Genomic DNA, 24,239 nt, shown 5'->3' on the forward strand with positions numbered 1-24,239 from the left:
ATCGTAATTTATCGTAATTACTTACACTCTGAAAAAAATCCCACGAAAGGAAGTGGAAAGTTTCTGTGTGTGTGTATGTGAGAGAGAGAGAGAGAGAGAGAGAGAAGATATTTTAATCGCGATATCTTAAATTATATTATTGCATTAACACGTCTGCTTGATAATTTTGAATGAATTTTTTACAGAAATTTTAAAATAGATGAAATAATGAAATAATTACAGGGATCCATATTATGTCTTGTCGTAGATGACGCAATTCTAAGAAAGAGAATGCGGTATCTCGGCAGGGCAGACGTTCGTCATTAAGATCGTTATCGCGTGCATTCGTAATCATTGAAACCTCCGGTCGGAGACCCGGGTGGGGGGGTGAATGTACACGCTCTACAATGGCAAGCTCTCGCGGCAGACGCGATTAAATTGGAAGCGAGCGATGTAAAGCCGCAAGCGTGCGCGACCGCACGGCGAGCGACATTAATACGATATGTTCGAGGGATCGTAAAACGACCCTTTCTCGGTAATGTTTAATATGCGATGGCGGAAGCCAGACAACCGTTCCGTGCTGCTCGCAGGGCGCAACGATATAAAGTCCTGCCGCTCCCCAAATTCGAATCACCTCGGCCTCAACTTCTTCGCTACGTGTCGGTAGATTTTTCCACGTGGCCGAACGCTCTATCGTTCCTGATGTACACGGCACATGCGCGCGATGTAAAGGCCGAGGCAGAAAATATCCGAACCTTGTATAAAAAAAAAAAAAAATCACACGACATTCTTCGCACTTAATTTTAGAACGAATAATCAACCGTATAATATATTTTAGAACAAACAAACGCACATACGTTTGCTTTATAAACACGTTTATAAAGCAAATCGATAAAATTGTTGAGGCGCATTTGTGTATTTTATTTAGGGAAAGGAGAGCATTTAGAGATGATTTGGGCGTTCAGCCATAAACTATATACTTTAGGCAAATTGTGTTGGTAAAGCCGAAACGGTCGATCGTTCGACCGAAAGTAAATCTCCAATAAATCACGAGCGCATTTTCGAGCGCCATCGCGTACTGGATAGGGTTTGGATATAAATTCAAAATTGCACGATTGGTGGTAAATTAATTTAACGACGCGGATTTACGTCATTTCATTAAGCTTAGTACTTATTCTATACACTCGGTTACGTATAATAATTTTGCGATATAATTGATCCCGTGATTATCAATTTTCTCATTAATTAATTGGTCCCATTGAAATTCTTATCAAGATGATAATAAAACAGTGGATATTAGAGTTTAGAAAAATATAAACAATAATAATCGGTGGTGAGGGAGAAGCTCTGATTATTATTCCATCGTTGCCAGCAGTTGATTCTTCTCTTTGTCCGTGCTTTCATTTAACAATCTCGACATTAATAAGAATCAAATATAAACACGGCACAAAGCAAAGAGATTGGAGAACCGCGATTTTTTTTTTTTCCCCAAACATCGTATAAATTTTATTACGCGGGAGACTCGCACGAAATACCCACGGCCTTATTAATACGTTTCATTTATTTCCATCAAAAGTTCTGTACCCTCCCAAGTAATCTCGATCCCTCCTGGAATTCTTTCACGGCCAGAGACCCGCGGAAGCTTTCTTCGCTTTAAAGCCGCATTCTCGGGACGAGTGAGATCTCTTTAACATTTATTGCTGCATTTGTTCCCTCGGCATTTATTGTGGGATCTATCGCGAAAAAGAAAGACGTCTCGTTGTTACGCAAATTTCGCGCTCTCCAACTATCACGTACCTAGATCTATCTCAGGCATTATAGGAATTTACGTAGAAATTGCACGTGTTTAAAGAAATATTTTACAAATTCGTCTCCTCAATGTTGTTCAATTTAACGCACGTTATATTAAAAAAGAAACTGTCAGAGATAGAGAGAGAGAGAGAGAGAGAGAGAGAGGCAGCTATCAAATATTATCAAAACAAGATGAAAAATAGAAACTTGCTTTCTCATCGTTTTATCTTGCTCACAAAATTTAAACTCCTTAAAGCAAGTGAGTTTTCCAGTTTTGACTTCCTCATAGAAAAAGATATTTGAAAATTTGCGAAAGTTACAGCGTGTACAGACATTTCTCTAAAAAATTCAAAACTTTATAAAACACGAACCCTTTCACCGATTCTTATCAAATTCAAAATACCAACCATCCTTTAATAATATCTTTAATAATAATATCCTTTAATAAGATCTGTGTAAAAAAATTTAATCCGATATCTAAAAATTTGCAAAAGTTAGAGCATGTACAAACGTTTCTCAAAAAATTCAAAATTTTATTAAAAAAATGAACTCTTTCACCGATTCACATCAAATTTACTGCCAACTATCCTTTAACGATACTCTATTCATTTTAAAAAAAATTTAACCCCGATATCTGAAAAATCGCGGAAGTTAGAGTTGTAAAATGCATTCCGTACAAACATACATACTTACATATATACAAACGTTTTTTAAAAAATATTATTCTTCGACGTTTTGGAACATTCTAAACGCATTGGTATAAAAAACTGGAGAAAAAAGAAAAGTTTCATCACGAAAACAAAGCTTTCTCTACGAGGAAGCGGAAAGTATTAATATTTTAAATATAATTAAATGGAAAATAATGCGCGGGGAAAACGCAAAGATAATTTTAAATGCGATACAAGAGAGAGGATACATTCTCGCGCTGTGTACTTTCCTCCCCTCATTTATATCTCTTGGAAGGAAAAATATCAAGTCGCGCGCATTTTCATGGCGCTCGCGATGCAAGAATTACCGGCGATGAATTCGCGGCGCGTTCAAGATACCGCCCTTTTAAAGGAAGATTCTCACTAAACGCGAAAAGGTCCTCGATAAGCAGGCTCGGGACGTTAATGCGAAACTGATCGAGGGAAACGACATTTTCAGGGCGGTGGTACGAGGAGACGCGGGTCGCCTGGTATTTTCCGGCGAGTTCACCCCATTAAACATTTTTGCTATCTCGCCGGGATCTGCTCGAGGGTAGTCGCGAGAGGGTGAAGAGAGAGAAACGGAAAGGGATAGGCAGACGTACAGAAAAGAGAGAAAGAGAGAGATAAACGATGGAAACGAAAAGAGGAGAGAGATGTGGGGTTTGCGAGAGAGCTGCTTGCTCGTGCTAGCTAGACGTCGGCACCTGTTGCTTTTACAGTCGACCCTACTTTCTCACGCCGTCCTTTTCTCTCTCTCTCTCTCTCTCTCTCTCTCTCTCTCTTTCTCTCCTTTCTTTTCTTCTCGCGTGTTCCTCGTATCGCGGGCGCGCGCTCTTTTCCCGTCCCCTTTTTTCCTCCCTTCGCCTACACACTTTAATTCCCTCACATATCAAGAAGACGGGGAAGTCTAACCGTTCTGAAAAGGTAAGACGCGTCGCTCTCAAGACTACTTATGCAATTCTATTGTATTTTACCGGAACAGATTGTCTCCTTTCGAATTTTGTCACGCGACCAGCCATGAATGCTCTGCCCTAGTGTCCCTGCTATATTTAAGAGAGAGATTTCTATTTCTATTCAAGAGAGAGAATTCTTATCTGATATCATTTCTTGTAGTGCAAGAAGGCGTCGGGAAAACTTCTACAATTTAGAGAATTTTCACACGAGAAGAGAAGGTTTAACGTTGAAAATTGACAAAATTTCAATTTCGAGGATACATAAATAATGAGGACTTGCAAATTAAATTTCACCAAGACTTAAATCTTAATTCAATCGTTGAGCAACGGCAATCGTACGCGTCTTGGAAATACGCTCTGAGATTTGCAATAATGTCGAAACCAATTCGAGGACCCGGTTAGCCGCGGGGACTAGGCTGCTCTTTGCCACTTTGAGCGTAGCAATAATCAGCTGTGAGTCTTTGTGTAAGGTACCTCCTATATCCTGGCGCACGACGCGTCGGTATCCGCCATTGAGGCGCCAATACGGCGGCAGTAATCACGTACATATAAGTGACATACCATTGTGACGTGGCTTGATTATGTGGCTCGTATACCTCCACTAATGTCCCTCTCTTACTCCTTGTTGATCCTAGGCTGCGCCGGGATGTGTTTCGCGCGCTACCCTATATCCCTAGCGAGTTCGGTGTGAGGATAGCCTGCGCGCCAACATCGCCGGTATTATGTCCGTCATTACCCTGTAATAACAGAGACCGGGTCGATAGGTATCGCTCGATATGTGGAATTAAGTTTGCGTTGGTAGAAGTTGGGTTTACGTTACGAGGAGTAAACAAGGCGTTCCGCAGATTCTCGTGCAATCACCGCGTCTACAAAGGAGAGAAAGCATTTTCCACCGAGTTTAACGGCGCAAATAATTTTAGTGATTTTGTTCAAACGCTTTTCGCAAAAGAAAAAGGCACGTTAATATCGTCTGTAACGATATGAATAACTTTATTAATCCAGCACTGATAGAAGAAATAGAACGAAATGATAGCTGAAATAAAAAGGGATTAAAAAGTTGCATTTCTGGGATGTAAAATTTCTCTTTTCTATTTTTTAAGCAATATAATTTTGTATTCGTTACTTTTTCGGTTACTCGCTAAATAGCACAAATTTTCTAAATTAAAGATTGTTCTGTTTGAATTATAGATTTCCCCGATACATCGCATAAATGCATTCTCGTGCATTGATTGTGAATTTAGTGCAAAATAATCTCGAGGGGGGCCTTGCGAATCGTCGATCATTGCCCTTTAACGACCCCATACCAAAAGAGGACAAGAACGATCGTGTATATATGCGTTGCAGGCTTTTTCTGCAAATTTAGCTCTTTCGTAAAAAGCTGCGACTCTCTTTTTACATAAAACGCTACTCTATAAAAATTCGGCACTTTATAAAGAGACTAGATTTTTCTTTATAAAATGACAGAGTTTATACAAAAAAAAAAAACTGCAATATATACATAGGTATACTCGAAAGAAATTATTAATAACGATAACGCGTTTGTCGTGTACTTTCATGACTTTCCCCGTGATTAAACAGCTCGTGGAAAGTTGACGCAGCGATTTATTTTGCTGATTTATCGCCGTAATCCGCACTATGCAAGCATACATACGCGAAATAATCCGAAAATAGCGTAACAAGCTTCCTTGATATTTCCCCGAAAAATTTTTGCCGAAACATAAAAATCTCAAATTTGCTCGGAAATTAAATGACAGGCGCGCGAATCGCGCGTCTATTTTTAGAATTGCCCCGTTCGCCGTATATCGTGAAAAAAAAAAAAAAAAGAATCAGAAGCATTATTCGTGCAAATAACCGCACCTGGGTTACATTCCCAGAACACCGGTCGTAATGAATGGCGCAAATCATCGATCATCCTCCCTTAATAGCTCGACTCGCGTGTCGGCTAAAAGGGGGGGGGTCACGTTTCGCCGTAGAAAACGTATCTGAGAAAAATCGTTGTCACTTCCAGTTTAACAACCAGGTATCCTTTTATGCTGTTAAGAACCTTCTCTGCTTCGCTCACGGAAGTTTCGCTGAGCGCGCAGATTCCGGATTTTTTTTTTTTTCTTTTTTAAAGAGATGCACGCTTTTTTTACAACGATATCTTCTTCGACGTTCAATTTTTCGATTATTATTATTTAATTTATTTAATTTTATTACTTATTTAAACAACTTTATTTAAACTTTTTATTATTTTTCATTCACTATTTATTCGCTTGGGATTCTCTATATTTTCGCGTATGTAAACAGATCTTCTATAGACGAAACATTACTTGTTTCCTTCGTGTGTTCAATAACGTAAAGAGGATCCGCGGCGCATCTTTAAATCGCCGCGACTCTTTTGCTGTCGAAATAATCTGAAGAGACCACGCTGAACCGTCTCTCTTTTCTTTCCCCGGGGTAAGATAGGGGAGCTTCCCAAAGGGAGAAGAAAGCAGTCGCGCGACGGGTCGGAGGTGGATTCGGAGATTGAGAGGAGATCGCAGCTATGCAGATAGCGGCTGCAGCCGCGGAGCAAACGAGTTTCGCCGAGTTTGGACAAAACTTTAACCGTTTAGGAGCGGCGGCTTATGCGCCGGCTGAAAGTGACTGCCGCGGTCGCGTCCTTGCTTGCCAAGTGTTATCCGATGGTGGCGGGCTTAGCCCGGATGTAAAAGTGTTGACCGGACTAGTGAACGAACGAGTCGTTAGGGGTCGCTCGTTGCACGGCACGTTCTGCCCCCCGATCGTCGCGATTATTTTCGCGAGCGTGCGAGATCGAGATCTCGCAATGAATCTCGGCAGTGTGATGAAAGAATGAGCGCGAGCGTGGGTACGTATGACGATTAATAACGAGCTTTGCGAGGAAGTGTCGCGAATCTAACACGCGATCTACCAGCTGCAAAATCAACGATGGATCGTGTCGAAATAAATGATGAAATATCTTGTAAGATGTTAAACTTTTCAACGATTCTAATGACGTTTTTTTATGTAGAAAAAAATTATATTATTTTATCGAGAATTATTTTTCATAAAAATTTTATTAAAAGATTTCATTGAAAATTTATTAAAAAAGAAAATTCAGCTGTTATTTATATCCCTATGCGCAAACCATCATTTATCGTATTAGTTTTCTATCACAATTGCCGTTGAATAATTTCTTTTCCAATTAAAAATATTATTCGGAATTAATTAAGATGCTTATAATTATTATTCTGTACATAATATATTATCTCTCGAAAGAGAAATTGGAATAATCAGATCCAAAGAGTAAGGGGACTTTTTGTGGAAGTATAGCTATAAAAATACACTTTTCCCATTGCGTGAGCGTTTGAAAAATCTGTATTCGACTCTAGCGAAATCGGTATTCCGATGTAGAAGTACTCGGGAAACGATTTTTCCGGTGTGCATAAAAATTCATGCCGTCATCGGGACGGTACAAGCGGGCACGTAACGGCAATCGACAGATTTCGATGAGCCGTCGAGTCTCGCGGCGCACGTACGCGTACATCGTCGTTCGATCGTTTATTCCGTTCATATCCGCTTCTCTCCCGTAACAGCGGGGATTCTACGTCGGACAAGACTCCGAGATAATCCCTCTCTTCGAGGCTCCCTCGAATTTTGTCGGCTAAACACTCATTCTTTAACGCGTACTCTCGAGTCTCCCAACGGAAGTCGCCGTTCGCGCCAGCCGGTTTAACCCCGCTAAGTAGACTTTCGCGAGCAACATCCGAGAGAGGAAGATGCGGAGGGAAAGAGAGAAACAGTGAGGAGTCGCACGAATACCGGGAGGACCGACGTGTTGTTGGCAAAGAGGAAGGAGTCACGACGCGGCTATAAATACGCTGCACCACCTGCAGCTAACGTTCACCGGCTAACGTACAGACCAGACTAAGCTGGGGGAGAGAGAGAGAGAAAGTATCTCCCGTGTCTCTCGTTTCCAGATTCTACTGCGAAAGCGTGCACGGAGAAGACCGTCGCGACATATCTCAATGCTGTGATGCCGTACGGGGTCTGTTCGACACATGGTTTTAGCTCGATCTCGCTCTCCGGACCGAGTTGCGACACTGATCGCCAAATAACTCTGCCATAAATGAAATATAATTTTGGGAATATGTGAAATATACGTTCGCGTTATCAAAATAAAACATATGGAAAACCCTTCGATTCGTTAATTAATAAATAGCTGGATAAATCCAGAGCAATATATTGTCTATCTTTGCCGGAAATATAAGACACGCGTGCGGATTGAATTATATATGCGTTCGGTTATACGGAATAATAAATTAGAGAGTTTATACAATACATTTTATCAATTTATAGTATCGAACCCGAGTGATCGGCGAAAAAATATTTTATCGCAACGTATACTGCAAAAAGAAGCTCACATAATTTCTCATTTAATAACTCGTAATTCAATATAGCTGCAGTGAGGAATCTTAAAATACGTCTTTTAAATAAGAACATAAAGATTCTATTTATTGCCTGTTTCGTGATGCTGGGTTTTATTAGATACTTAACTCTAGTGGAGCCACGGGAAGAATTCTGACCAACTGCCCAATATAATTGGACTCGCCACATGGACGAAGAGTAGGAGCTAAGAATATAAGATACCCATTACGTTTCGCTCGTAATATTTTTCTTTCATCGTTCGGCGAGATTTGTGCTTTCGACGTGGACTTATTTTTACCGAAAAGCGCGAAGCGCGTCGCGCGATTCTCAGAAAAGATGTAATCCAGTTGTAAGATAATAGAGTCGCTCGAGAATAAAGGCCGATATTCTAATCGAATGAAAGGGCGAGAGTCTAAGGACATCGCCAAGTTGTAGCGATCAATCAGCGATGGGCGCGTTGCCAATAAAAGCTTGCGGAGCTTTCTATTAACGAGATTACTTCTCTTTCGAAATTCGATGGTTGAGATGGCGAGTCCGAGGGTTTTCTCGAGCGGCAGAGATCGAGAACATGACGATTCGGTGAATTCGAAAAAATATGCAACGCAACAAGAGAATTCATCGGCTGTCAAAATATCAAAGTATCCAGTATTTTCAACGGTCGGTGGTAAAAAAAAAAAAAAAAATAAATAAAAAAAAGAGAAGAGAGAGAGAGCTGGAGAATCGCTGGAGTGACACACCTACCGGACAATGTCGTCCTTTTAAACCCGACACCCTTGAGCGCGTGTTTTAAGTAAACTAATACCTATCGGGTGTATCACGAGCGAAAGGAGAGAGTGGCCGGTGAGACAGAGAGAGAGAGAGAGAGAGAGAGAGAGAGAGAGAGAAATGAGTATGGGGGAAAAAAATGGGATATAAAGAGAGCGCTACGTCGGGGCTAAAAAGAGCGACTTCGCGTACGGCATAGAGGTAGTTTACTACGAGCGTGTTAATTAAACAAAAAGCTACCCCGTATACCAAGCTAATTAGAGAGTGGCTCTCATATGTGCGGCGCGCGCCTACTTCGCTTGAAAAATATTTTCCGCCTGTATGTTTGCGCCGGGCTCTCTCTCTTCCTCTTCATTCTTCCCTTACCACTTTTGTGTACGGTACTCTCTGTTACTCTCGCACATTTTTCCCTTGCCTATCATCATTCTCTTAGCCCTTTTCGCGTTGAAGATATCTGAGACTATGGATGATCTCGGTTTTTATGTGTATGTCGGCGCAACGGAAATTCGCATGGTAAATAAATCAGTAGATTAAAAATATACAGCAATGGAATGATGAAAAGATTGTTTTTATGAAAAGGAAAAAAAAAAGGTAATGAAAACGATTTGCCTGAAATAAAAGATATCCCGCAGTATATACAAATGGAAAAGAAATATTTCACAGTATTGCGAGGAAATACAATAAAATTGCATGCTACAAAAAGTAATAATATAAAATCATGAAAAATATTTCAGGCGCTTAAATGACAGAAAATCTGTTTCGCCCGATCCGCATTCATTGGCTTGCTAAATTTCAGAATATTAATCAAACGATTAATATTATTATTTTTCCCGAACTTTCGCGAAATCTCTGTTTTATTAAAACGCACCATTTGAGAGGACGACAAGATAAATCGCGAAAAGTCGCGCGTGCGATTAATCAACGCGAAATTTCCGTGCCAGTTTCATGAGTCAGAACCGCCGAAGCGGGCGAGATATATCGGCCTGAAAGCGGCCGGGCTGCCTAATTGAAAATAGGTGCTTTAACCTAAATGCGTTGTACACGACGGTACGTTTCACTCGATTTAAGTACTCGGTTTGACGGTGGCAGATTTGGGCCGTAAGAGCGTAGTAACCGCGATTAGAATCCGCTAACGCGGCCGCAAACGAACACTGCGAGAGCTAAACACGGGCGGACGAAACGAGCGAGAGAAACACGGCCGCCACCGAGAGAATCGGCTAGAGTGAAACATCTGCGATCGGATTAACGGCGGACATTGGCAACACTTCCGGATGATTAGGCTGATTCCACATCGATCCTAACTCCGCGCTTACAACCACAATATCGCTCCTCATGGAGGATACGCAATTCGCCGCCGACTACTATTGACAGCTATTGACGGGGCCCGACGATTTGTTCGCGCCTTCAAAAATTTGCCTACCTCCAAAAATTCATCTCACACAATTTTGCATTTTCTCAGGACGTACGACACGCTTCGCGCTTATCGGTCAAAATAAGTCCACGTCGAAAGCATAAACCTCGCCGAACGATGAAAGAAAAATATTATGACTAAAACGTAACGGATATCTTATATTCTTAGCTCCTACGGCGAGTTCAATTAAATGATAATTGATCACGATACTTCCGGTGACCCCGCTAGAATTAAGTATCTAATAAAACATCACGAGAAAGACAATAAATAGAAACTTCACCTTCTTATTTAAAAGACGTATTTTAAGATTCCTCGTCGCGTTGTCACTGCAGCTATATTGAATTATGAGCTATAAATGAGAAATTATGTGCGCTTTTTTTGCAGTATACGTTGCGATAAAGTATTCTTTTGCCAAACGTTCGCGTTCGAGACTTATAAATTGATAAAATGTATTGTATAAATTCTCTAATCTATTATTCCGTATAACCGAACGCATATTTAATTCAACCTGCACGCGTGTCTTACATTTCCGGCATAGATAGACAATATATCGCTCTGGATTTATCCAGCTATTTATTAATTAACGAACCGAAGAGTTTTCGACATGTTTTATTTTAATAATGCTCCACAAACGTATATTACACATATTCCTAAAATTATATTTCTTTCATGGAAGAGTTATTCTGCCAATTTGCGATCAGTATATTCGTTTTCCCTCGTAGACGTTTCTCTTTAGACATTCGTTAAAGACGACAAAAATTAATTTATAATTTCCTTTCGTGTTCCTGTGTCCGTTATGTTTGCATAATCGATAATGAATTTTATATTTCGCAATTATTTAAATGTAGTAATCGGTGATGAAATCTTTTTAAAATATTTTTCATAATCTTATTTAAACACCAAAAGCAACATATTTATTTATTTATCGACGGAATTTATATATACTTAAAATAGATATACAAAAGTAAGTAGTATATATCGATTAGCAAAAAAAAATTTGACCAAATATGATCTAATACCCATCTTTTCTTTTCATGTTTTTTTTTTTTTTTTTTTTGTATTTGTGACAATTTTTTGTACTTATTCTTTATATTCTTTTTATCAAGAGATTTTAATTTCGTCAAATAAATAAACAAATTGTTTGATCTAAATAAATTCGTAAAAGATATCACGATGCTTATATTATCTCATTATAATTATTATGCATTTATACGATAACGGCGAGACATCCTATATACCATGTGTAATATGAATAATGAACAATGTTCTTTCTCAACTAAAGAATAACACGATATCGTGGAATAATTATTATCCTATCATAAATATGACACAACTCGGTAAATTTGCGTGAAAATTTAACAACCGGGTAAGATTAACGCGACGCCCTTTTGATTATATAAATATGATACATAACAGTGTGGTTTTTTTAAGTATTAAAGTGAAACGGGTTAAAGCTCTTTGATTTATTACATATTTGCGAATTAGTCCGCTGCGTTTGGCGGAGACAAAGGAAAGAAGAGAGAGAGAGAGAGAGAGAGAGAGAGAGAGAGAGAGAGAGAGAGAGAGAATAAGAGCGTATAATATTCCTCGGAATTCGGAGGAGAAAAAAAATAGCGGATGCGACCACGGGAGCGTAGGTGAGAAAGGACGGAGCGGAAGACGGTTTCTCGCGCGACGAAACGGTCCTCTGCAGTGCCGTATATTCCGCCGGCGGTGCGGTTGTACACGCGACGCCACTTTAACCCAGAGTCATCCAGCGTCCTCCCTCTTTCAGTCTCTGTCGCTCGAGTGAGTGAACTATAAGCGCGGACCCGGTGTATTTCGGTACGGAGGCAGTAGACCCCGGTGGATGGTGTTTTCCTCCTCGCATTCCCATTCTTTGTCCTCCTTCCGCTTTCCCGGTACCCGACGCGGAGACCGATAGAGGAGAAGATGAGAAGGCGGGACAGATGGTGGAGACATAGAGAAAGAGAGAATAAACAAGAGAGATGACGGGAGAGAGAGAGAGAGAGACGAGAAAGGAAAGATCCTCGTTCCCATCTTCTTCTTGTTCTTCATTCCCGTCTCAGACCTCCCTCCCGGACGGGAGGGGGAGAACGGATGATAGTGATTCCCGTGCCAAGAGCTACTCGTTCGGGCCAAGCACAACTTGGCCGAGGCACAATCGAGTGAAAGTCGCGTCGCGTCGCGTCTTTCGCCGAGGGGTGGCTTTCGTGAGAGCGCGCGTACGGTAGAAAAGGGAAGAAAGAAGAGATAAGAAAGAAAAACACACTCGACTATCCTCTCGAGTGGAGTGAAAGTCGGGGAGAAAATAAGGACAAATTGACCGTCCCCGGATGGATGGGACGGAGAATTCACTCCGTTGCGGATTGCGCGACACGCCGACGCAAAGTATCGCTGCTGAAGGGAACGAGTGACCGAGTGCTGATCTTAGATTGCGGACGGGATGAGACTTACAAGGAGCAGACGGTCGCTACTCGAGGCTGGATTACGAGATAAATGTTCGCGCGGTAGGTAAGTCGCGAACGAGTGATAATCGATGATAAGCGACGCGATTAATCGCGACGTGACGATGGCGATCGGAAGAGCGATCGAGTCGGCGAACGTTTTGAAAAGCGCTATAGTAACTCTAACGTTAAAAATTATTACAAATATTAGTGAGTAGCTTAAACTTTAATCTGACAGGAGTAGGAAATATTAATGCTTCCATCTTTTTTGTAGAGTAAACATATATAAATTCCTAACTATACCATAATAAAGAGCTTTTCGGATAAAGAGCGGTTCGATTGCAATATATTTTCATTCAATTGTTGCGAACGAGTGATAATCGATGATAAGCGACGCGATTAATTGCGCTAATGACGATCGAAAGAGTGACCGAGTCGACGGATATTTTAAAAAGCACTGTAGTAACGCTAACGCTAAAAACTGTCAGAAATATTAGTGAACAGCTGGGACTTTAATCCGACAAGGAGAGAGATTATTAACAAGTCGGCGAACGTTTTAAAAAGCACTATAGTAACTCCAACGTTAAAAATTATCACAAATATTAGTGAGTAGCTTAAACTTTAATCTGACAGGAGTAGAAAATATTAATGCTTCCATCTTTTTTGTAGAGTAAACATATATAAATTCCTAACTATACCATAATAAAGAGCTTTGCGGTTCGATTGCAATATATCTATATGCAATTGTTCCGCTGATTAATATCTTGTAACGTCATGACATCGCCGCGCAACAGATGTCAAAGCTTGCGGATTGCGATATAATCGGCGACGATCGAATCGACGGCCAGCCAAACATATACTCGACAATCATTTACTTTAACTGATCGATCGAAACTGATTTCCAACTTCGTTAACCCACTGTAATGGATAGATCGCGAGCACCGCGATATATACGCGCGTACATGCAGTTAGATGTAATTTTAAAATCGACGTCCATTGAGCGTAAGCGTAACAAGCGAGCGCGGAGTGTCCTTTCGATTTCCCAGAACTGTTCAATTTCCGCGGGTTGATTGAAATGAAATAATCATTATTGTTCGTACCATGATCATCTACGATATGGCGGTTCCATCGCGCGCCGCAACACGGGCACGGTATTTATAATGACCATTGTTTCCAAATGCATAAATTTCCATAACTGGTAATTCGATTGTCGCGGCGTAACCGCGTTCACAATTTACGCGAGAATAACATTTCCCGTTAGTCGGGCTGTGCGACTAACGGCTTGTCCGATGAAAGGTAAAGCGAGAAAAACATTTGGAAAAGAAAAGAATTCTAATCGCGACTTCCTGAAACACCCGAGTCTCGCTCGAGTTGAGCTTTTGCCTTAATAATCGCCTTAATAATCGTCATCGCGTCCGATAACAATCGACGATGGCTATGGACGATCTGAAACATAATTGCATCGCCAATAACGTTGCAAAACAGCCGCTCCCGCGTACTTTAATGTTCGTTTTCCGGGAGCGATAGCTCGAAAAGGGATATCCGCGAAAAGGCCGACGGATAATGAAGGAATTTATGGCGCGAATTGCTCGATGAAAATATACTTCCATTGCCTCTCGGGGGCCTCCTATCCCGTGTGTCTTTTTCTTCTTGTCCGCCGCGCTATAATCGACATAAATTCTAATTAATTCACCGCGCGATGCATTCTCGCTCGAAATCCCTTGGATTCCATTCGTTGTCCGAGTTGTTACACGTTCTCGCCAACTAATTCGACCCTGGCATCGTCGTCGTAACCGAGCCTCTTGTTCTCCACGGCCGATTTATTAACGGTCGACGCACGTCTTTCACCAACGTTTCGTTTCCGAGAATGTTATTTCGTTATTTTTCGTCCCCCGGCAATGTCCCGACATTTTGACGCAAGTAAGGGTCGCGCGCGTTTACAGCTGTTTCGCGAATACGAGATGACACTCGGACATGAACCGAGGATCCTATGACGTCAGCAGGACGAACAATTGGCCTGGTTAATCGGATTAATCTCTCGAGTTAATCTCGTCGGTTATCTAAGCAAAAACTCGGAGAGAATGGCCGAGGAAACGTCTTTAAAAACACACGCATTTTCTCTTTATTCAATGTACTCTTGAAAAAAAAAAAAAATGCCGTAATTTTTATTTATAAAATATTTTTCTTTCCTTCCTATCTTTGTAATCGTAACGTTTTTTTTTTAGCACACGGAATTTTTTCTCGGTTCGTTTGAACGAACTTTCTTTTTTCAATTTTTTTTTTTTTCGCATACACGGTTTTGCACTTTTAGTCCGCGCGATTATTGTTGCAGTTGTGAATATGCGCGTATAAAATTCGTAGGATTCTTTTACTCTTTATTAGTTATGGACCGCGTGAATCGGGGTCTTCATTATGCTTCTCATTCTTTGTTGCAGACCGGAAACAGTTACAAATCGCCGGAGGAATCGCCGCACACGGAGCACAGCAGACTGAGGTGAGCGAAAACAAAATGCGCGCCCAACAAAGCCGAAGAAATAACGAATGTAACGCCGGCGAGGTTATTACCGAGGGAAACAGGCACTTGGATAAAAATAACAAAAACCATCTCCGTGACGATAAACCAACATGATGATCAGACTGCTTTCGGGAAAAAGTAGATCGCGAGCTTTTTAAATTGCAAAATATTAGATAAACGTGAAAAAAAAAGATAGATAATTAATCCTGAGCTATTTTCAACCGTCAACAATTAATTGACAGATCGAAAATAATTATGCCAAATTTCTCTCCAGATTCGACGATTAACCGCGAAACGTATGACAAGTATAAAATGTTGTCGAGATCGCTCGACGTAAGTTCGAGCAACACGCCAGTGGACCAAGCGCCAAGTGACAGCGAAAGATAAATATCAGACCTCGACGGTTTCCTCCTCGGCGAATATATGCTATATGTCGAATACAATTCGTGACGCGTATCGTCCGCAAATTGCATGCGGAGTCAACATACTAAAATTACTGGATGAATTCTCGCGATGCTTGAGGCGCTGCCAGGTCGACGTCGTGCAATTCGTTTTGCGGGGGGAGAAGAAAACCCCGCGTATGTACGTCGTGACGCGAGATGAAGAGACGTCTCAACCTGGCGCAGGATCGACTTTCAATCTAACGCGCGGATCGTTAATCCGAGATAATGATTACAGGATACGATCGTTCCTCCCGAACGACGTTGTTAAACATCGGAACGGCCGCCGAAACTTACACGATTAAACGATCCATCATTTGTTTAACAATGATGGCTTAAACAGCCCTCCCCAAGTGGCTCGTAACCATGCAAAATTTTCCCGTTACCTGCACGCTATTCTTCAAAGTACGCGATATTGCCGTTGGATAACTTTTACAAAGAATTTAATTTTTTTACGAGAAAGTGCATCGGCATTTCCTACGGCAAATTCAAACCTCTGAATCGGCTATGCTTGCTGGCTAAAACGAATTTTCCAATCGCGGGGATTTTTTTCCAAACGTGTCTTAGCACTTTCAAATAATCGTTATTTCTTTACCTTCATTAGATCTTCTTTATTCTATTTTATCTTACTTTTTTTTGTTTGTAACTTGTTACGTCTATCTTTTTTTCATTTATTCTCTCAGCTCTTTATTCTGAATTTTCGTCCATGTTCAAATTATAATTATATTTTTTTTCTACTAAATAAAGGGAACTCTTTCGCGTTTATAAATAAATAAATAAATAACACGAAGACAATCTCGCGACGGAATAGCGACTCCGATTTACGATCGTATCAAATATAATATCGGTGCTTTTGTATAAAAGCACCGATGACGTTAAACGAAATTGAATTTTAAACGGGGATACCTCGAGATGCGTTCCATATAAAAACGGCGAATAGAAAAAAAAATATCATACGCCCTATCCCAAAGTGGTAAAAGGATTTTGCCGGACTAAGGAAATCTCATCCGCTCTATATACGTTCTATATCGCTACCTCGCGATGTGGCCGGTATATTCACGTCTCGTAACCGTGATATCCATTCCTTCGGCTGTTCTAAAAATGCGATATCCCGGCCGGGATATCGCGTTTTGTACCGTCCATATCGGTTCGAAAATGCGCTCGCTTGCATTCGAGTCGAAATTCATCAAATTCATCAAATTCCGAAATGCATTCTGTCACGTTAAACGTACTCGCGCACATTTAACGCATTTCATTACACACTTCGTTTTTTTTTTTTTTTTTTTTTTTTTTTGTCGATACTAAAAATGCGCGGCGTATTTTAATTAAATCTTCCCTATATTTATACCTACAGTTTCAAGATTTATTTTATGTACGAAAATAATTACAAGCGCGGCGGGGAAGTGTTCGATATTGTTAGCGACATCGAGAAGCGCGAAAATATTTAAAAAATCGTCCGCTATATAAAATTTATCGCTATCGAAATCGATTTATCTCGCGCGCGTTCGAATAATACCACAGTCGCGCAATATTCATGCGTACGCGGCGTACGCATTTTTTTTTTTTTTCCTTCCTTTTTATTGTGTACCGGCTGAAAAAGTTAGCCGGACGAACGAACAAATCGATCGGCAAGATCCGAAATCGATTGACAGCCTGTCGCGCGTGCGACGCACGCTTTTTTCCATTCTCCCGATCGCCGTCGTATTATTGCGCGTGAGATGCCGAGGGTTGATCCGATCCGAAATCGAGCCGAAGGCGCGTTAAATTCGCTCGAAACGAAATGCGCATCCGTCTTGCGTTACGACCGACGGGGCTACTTCCCGCTCGATTACGATACTTTTAATAGAGGATCGGGGGAGCGTTTCGTGTCGGCGGCAATGTAACTTCTCGACGGAAGTTCGAGCCGACGGGAACGATTATCTTCCATTACACCTGCGATTCCCAGGTACAATGTGTTCCAATTAATCGACCTGATTATGGGCGATGATAACGGGAGGAGGGAGGGCAACGGCACGATAGAGACGAGTTACATTAATACTTTTTTCATCGATTCGGGTTTCCGCTGATTGATATTATTATGGAATTAACATGAATTAGTAATTGTAAACAGCGATGGGAAAATATACATCTTTCATAATATCCTCCGTGAATTTATTAATACAGCGATTAAAGTTGGAATACCGCGAATAATGGTGAGAAAGAGAGAGAGAGAATAAATTGTATTAATCTACACTGAAAGACTGAAGTAAATTATGCAAAAAATATTGGAATCTAGAATAACGAGTGATTATATAGATTAGGAATAATTTCTCCCCGAATACGTGATTCACATTTTCCATTTCGAGTAACATTCGATGTGGCTCTGCGACTTTTACAGATCGCAGACGTCGTCGTTAACAACGCTCACGGTCATAAGGACCGGTGAATCAATATTGTCGTATCGAGAGGAGAGCAGTACATTACTTTGCGTTCAAATTCGCAGAGAGAGAGAGAGAGAGAGAGAGAAAGTACGAAGGTACTCGGTAAAAGACCGCCGTGGCGAAGAGCCCGCAGTTGCTCGCGATCTATCGCGTTCTTGGTCAAGTGATAAATGAACCAATGAAAGAATGTTACAGGACTCTGCAATTCTTTTCCGGCAGAAGCCGGCTTCCTTCGCTCGCGAACTTTCCCTCGCACTTTTTGCCGCAAAACGGCTTTCGTCCGCGGTTCTTTGTCTTCATACGTAAACTTGGCGCGGCCAAAATAAATTGGTCGACCGGCCGCATATTCCCTCCCGATATCGTGTACAATATCCTTGTAAAAATTTTCGACGCTTTCGCGAGAATATATTGTATTTCGCACGTGAGAATCGATGAGCGAAATGAGGAAAGGGAAGAAAAGCTCTCAATTTTCAAGCTTCTTGGAAAATCATCTCGATCGCAATTTTTTATTCAATTTTCATTTTTTTTTTATCCCATTACGGCGAAAATAGTATCGCGAGATTACCTACTTTCATAAATATGCGTAAAAGGTTACACCTCACCGAGTTTATCGCTACTTACCAATATGTCGTAGGGGAGGTGATCATGTATCTATCCCGTAAATGTAAACAAATACTTTTTCCATATCTTCCACAACAAATACAACGTACACAAAGTTCACTTTTCCTAATATTACTTTATAATACCCGAGAAAAAGCATTAAAAGTGTGAAATTTTTATTTGTCATATCTTCTAAACGAATACCTTCCCCCTCCTCCCCCCCACCACTTTTTTCTTCCCCTATAACATATTTAAATAGCGATAAAATCGATGTGGTGTAACCTTTTATGCATATTTGCCCCTACTTTCTTATGGCAATTTTATTTCCGATTGCGATGAGTTGTCGCAACTTTTGACAACCGACGTGCGAGATACATCGGCGTTCGAGCGTATCCGCGTTATCGCGTTATCAAATCATCCCATCCGCTGGTGAATCGTTCGTAACTTGACCTCCATCGCATCGACCGGCGCGTTTATACGCGCGCTTGTACATCCTGACGGGCGAGGAGGAGGGTTGAAACACGCGAGGCGCGAAAAGCCGACTGGCAACGACCACCGCGATGAGTCACTAGGTGCGAGCGTGTCAAATTCGCGGGCCATATTGCGGGTGTTGCGGCCAAAGGCGCAGCCGTCGATGCTTACGGTTTGTTCGTTATACGCAAATCTCTCGTTTGCATTCAATCCGCTGACGCCTATTTCATAACAGCATCCCCGATGCGATTCCCCGATAATCCGAGTCGCTCGTACTCTCGCACGCGGTCGACGGATAATCCCTTAAGTGCCGCGCAATTTTCTCACACCCTGTAAGCCGCGGGTGTCACGCGTGATTTTTATCCGGCGTACGAAAGCGCGCGATGCGACATCGTATGTAAGAACATGACGCGAATCTTCTATCATTTCTGAACTATTTGAGAGCAAAAAGTTTTAACCAGTTAAAAGTTATCAAAGATAAACTTTTATTTTCTCATCCTAAAAAAAATTTACTAAATCCAAATTTCCGGTTTTACTTAAAAAAAATTATTTATTTAGATACTTGCAAAGAAATTAGTTATTTCAATCGAGCAGCAAATATATTTGAATTAGTAAAATAAATATATATATATAAAATAAATGCAAAGTAGCTTTTATTTACAAGTAAAAAAAGAAATTAATTTTTTTGTCTTTATTATATTAAATTACTTGCTTTAGAGAAAATTTTTTTTAATTTTTGACTACTTCTTTCCAAAACACAGGTTTTCTTTATTTTAATAATTTTTTATCTTCAAATATAAATACTTTTTTACATTAAAATTTTAAATAATGTATTTTAAAAATTATAATTTTTATTACATGCAAATAATTTATTTAATACAACAAAATATTTTGGGGAAAAAAATATATATTTATTTAAGTAAAAAAAAAAAAAAATCAAGATTAACAGAATGTATTTATTCGATCGAAAAAAATTTTATTTTTAGCGGAGAATAACAGGATTTTATGTGATGTACAATATGTTATAAAAGAAAAAAAACAAATCTATTTAAAAAATAAAAGAGATCGAGAGAGAGAGAGAGAGAAATTTTTTGATCGCTTTCCGAATCATATTAAACTAACTAGACGATATTTCGTAATATTAGCGATGCCGAACTTAACATTTATGAGAATTTATGAGAAGATACGCTTGGGCGATCATTCGACTTTCAAAGTTACAACCGCGTTCCACGCCAATATACGTAATTGGCTGCCGACGCCGCGAACTTTTAATTGGTTTCAGCCGTTTCGGCTCCGGTCCGATGATTTTTCATCCTCGTTCGGCGGAAAATCGGCGTCAAAAATAATAAGCTCGACGTGCCAGCAGCGGTTCGTCCTCGCGACGAGATATCGGCTAATCGGATCCTCGTACGAGGAACACGCGCGTGCGTGCCCGCGAGATGTTACCGGGTTAATTAAAGCCGCTGTGCCAATTATACGCGCGCGTACGTAATTAATAACGAAATATTAATGACAATGGACCGCGTAATAACAACTAGAAAAATTTACAATGCCACTCGTCGAGCATTAACGGATCATCGTTGATACGACGGTCGATAATCATTACGAGGCTTTTATTGTAATAATGGGATTATCATCTCGTTATCAAGTGCTGTTTTTCAATTCGCGATCGACGGATGGATGAAAATTAATGAGCTCGTGCGCTTATCTGCGCCATTCGTTGATTCAGGTAACCAAGGATCGATCCTCGAATACCTTTCCAGGATCAGGGACCGAATAGATATCTCGAATCGGTCGATCGGATTGAAAGAAAATATCGTGATATTATTCGAAGTATTATTTCGCACCTTTAATAGACACTACGCTCTTTCATTGCTATCTTTTTTTTTTTTTCTATATAAATATAATTCTAAAACATTGTATTGCAATGAATTTCTGTTTATATTTTATATTAAAGTGAGAAATTTCTGCCATATCTTGTTTAAGCAAATAAACATTGAAATTTTTGACATTTCGTAGGAACTTATTATACATATTATAATGATGCCCAGAGTTATTACACGTGTTAATTATGAGAAAAAATATATATTTTGGATTATTTTATATTCTGAAAAATCAATGTTTCCTGTAAATAGACTTTGATGCGTGGCTAATATTTTTTAATATTCGATAAACGATTTTATTTTATGTCGTGACTTTGCAATATTTATTTTAACTCTAATTTTCTTTTTCTTTTTTACAAGAATCATCTGGCTCCACGAGAGTTACGACTCGTGCAAATCATCGTCGTACTATCGATCATTTGCAAACATATGCTATTCTACGTACGTAACATATATATGTTTCCAGCGCAGCATTGGCCGAATAGTATCGCGTAATTGAAGCGTTTAAGAGTTTTTGAATTATCGTTCGACACGTTACATCTGTCGACTATCGCTCATATTTATTTTTTATAGTTATACACGACGATATTGTTTCATTTATTCGAAATTGGAACCTCACGCTGGGAAAGCTTTTCAAAAAGTTTTCCAAAAACTTCTTCACCGCAACTGTTTCGCGTGATAGAAATGCTTTAATTTAAAAAAAAAATAAAAAATAAAAAAAAATATCCGCGATAAACATAAATTTAAAAATCGAGATCTGTTACTCGTTCGCTACCCACTGTAGCGGAAAACGTTATCGAGTGAACTCTGATCGTATTCAATATCACGATGAAAAATGCGCGAGATGACCGAAATTGATCCGCTATATTGAAATATCTATATACAATTTATTACGTACGAGTTGTATTTTATTTACTCGACGGAGAAATAAGGGATATATCTTTGACGCATTCGAATGATGGCGGGCCGCCGATCTGTACCATAAATTTAACGAGAAACTAAAATTAGCGTAAACGCACGTTTTGTCGCAATCGTCGTCGTCGTCGACGACAATACCGGGGAGCATATTTAAAGGGACCAGAACTCTCGGGCGCGGTCGTCTTTTCTCTTGGCTCGTCGCCAAAAAACGCAAACACTCAGACTTTCACTTGTGAATTCGAGATTTTTATAATTTTCATAGCCTGCGCGTAACGGATCATATTTTTTATATTTTATCGAGGATATTGATGTAAGATTTTTTTTTTTTTTTTTCTATTATGATAAAGTTTAATTTATGTGTACATAAATTATGTGTGTGCAGATTACTCGATATTGACCCCAAATATTGTTTTCTATATTTATTTGTATATTTTACATTGCAAGTATTATATTCGAATATTATATTTAATGAGAAATAAAATCATTTTATAAATATTTAAATTAATGATTACATATATATATATATATATATATATATTACTTGAAACCTATGTCTAAAATAAATTCAAAAATAAATCTTAATTTATTTTTCCTTTATAATACGAGGGCTATTCAAAAGTCAATCTCGTGTGATAAAAAGATATTGATTTTATGTAATGTCTACCTTGTTGCCAAGTTTATTAAGAATTGTTGCAAGTTGCCGAATAAAGGCGGAGAGTGTTTGCTCGAGTTTACCCATCGATAGGAGCCCGATGGCTCGCGTCCAAGTTAAACTCGGCGACTTTCGCGTTAATGCGACACGTCAGTGTAATAATCTCCTAAAGTATCGTGGCAACTGCGGATGCGAGAATGAACATAAGCTCAGGACGTACTGTGTATATACAGGACCTTCGACCTTTATAGATGGAGCACACTTCGAGTCTGATATCGAGCATAAACAATGTATGGTAATCGGTCGTTGTTATTTTTGTTTTAAATAAAGCCAACGCGATTAAAGTTAAATATTAAATTACTATTGTTATCTTTAAAATATCTCTCTAAAAATAGCGAAAATACTACAATTACAATTATATTGTAGGGATTAAAATTATCACTTTGTCGTGTCGTTCTCCTGCTGGCGATAAAACACATAAATAGAAGAGATTTATTCTCTTGCAAAACGAGCTGTAACGAGATAATTATTTTACTTGTTTGCGCATGCGATATATAAATCTGCAAAATAGTATCTTATCCCTTTAATGCCAGGTTATCACGCGGTCGCCGGACATCGAATGATACAGGTTCTTGCCGAAGCGTATCCAATTTCCCTGCTGACGTGATTTTACGTCGCGAAATAGCATACTTGGCAAACAGCGAATTTTTATGCGGTAAACCAGCCAGCCAGCCAGCCAGCCGGAGTGTCGGTTTCTCCCAATTTCGATAGAACTCGGGAGCTTGTCGGATAAACTCGCGGACGCGACGCCGCGCGAAAAGAAACCCGCGGTTTCATCATTTTGACATAAAATATGGATTATTCCGGATATATTTGCATTTGGCAAATAGATCGACCCCCGTGGCGACGACGCAAGTTTGCCAAAGTCGGCGGGAAACTTTGCCCGCGATTCCGACAATTATCGAATTGTTTGGCGCCGCGATTCGTCAATTCCAGGCGAGATAGCACTTTTAATCGTCCCGAATATCCCGAGTAGATCTTGCGGTCCCCTCGTTGTCGAGGGTTACCTTCGACGTATTTTCTCTAAAAGCAATATCGCCAAATTGCGTGTGTGTGTGTGTGTGTGTGTGTGTGTGTGTGTGTTAGCCGAAATATTAATTTATCCGAAATATCAATTTCAAACAAGCCGTTCGTTGGATATGACGCAAATTATGTATACTCGGTTCGCCGGCGATACGAATGGAACCGCGCGCCATTATTCGCGAAATTTTTCAATGTTTAACTCCCCCCATTCATTGACAGGTAGGAGAACGAACTGCCGCAGATAGATCAGGATCGATTTATCGGCCGGCGTCGATATTAATCATTTTAATCGCGCTATTGTTCGAGCGGCGAGAACGTCCAAGTAAAGAGCGATTACGCTAAGCTCTTAATCGATCGCGTTACCGTTATTCGTACGATCGGCATCATCGTTGCGATATTATTAATGATTATATATATATATATATATATATATATATATATATATATATATACAATATATATTACTTCCATGGGTCGGACACGCGCGCGCGGATTGACGCGGATTTTCTTTGTTGACCGCGGAATCACGCGAAATTTATATCGAGCGAAACGTTGTTGTATCGTCGGGATGCCGCCGATAAGCGATCGTGCATATCGAGGAGGCATGGAAAATAATTGTTATTGCCGCCGACAAGCCGCGTGCGCAACGCATGTCGACGAGATTCCGTTACATGCGAACGGGCCGTATGATTTCGCGCCCTTTCCAGCGAGCTCGGATGGACCTATCGCTCGCTATCGTGATACTTAGTATATATATACCGCATACACCGTGCTTTTACACGGTTAAAATTTACGAGAGTAAAAGGGCGTAT

At 40.1% G+C, this 24,239-nt stretch overlaps 1 protein-coding gene across 4 annotated transcripts in view; it reads left to right on the plus strand.

Moving 5' to 3' along the window:
• Scgdelta (sarcoglycan delta) overlaps positions 1-24,239 on the plus strand; it is a 306,288-nt gene that overhangs the window by 216,770 nt on the left and 65,279 nt on the right. For all 4 annotated transcript variants that reach the window (XM_070313005.1, XM_070313008.1, XM_070313007.1 and 1 more), the window contains one exon: positions 14,881-14,939. In XM_070313005.1, coding sequence (XP_070169106.1) covers positions 14,881-14,939 — 59 coding nt within the window. The remainder of the gene's footprint in view (positions 1-14,880; positions 14,940-24,239) is intronic.

The sequence above is a fragment of the Polyergus mexicanus genome, unplaced genomic scaffold, assembly GCF_030449975.1.
Source record: "Polyergus mexicanus isolate NDT 795.1 unplaced genomic scaffold, iyPolMexi1.0 SCAF_23, whole genome shotgun sequence".
In the NCBI taxonomy this organism is placed as follows: Eukaryota; Metazoa; Arthropoda; class Insecta; order Hymenoptera; family Formicidae; genus Polyergus; species Polyergus mexicanus.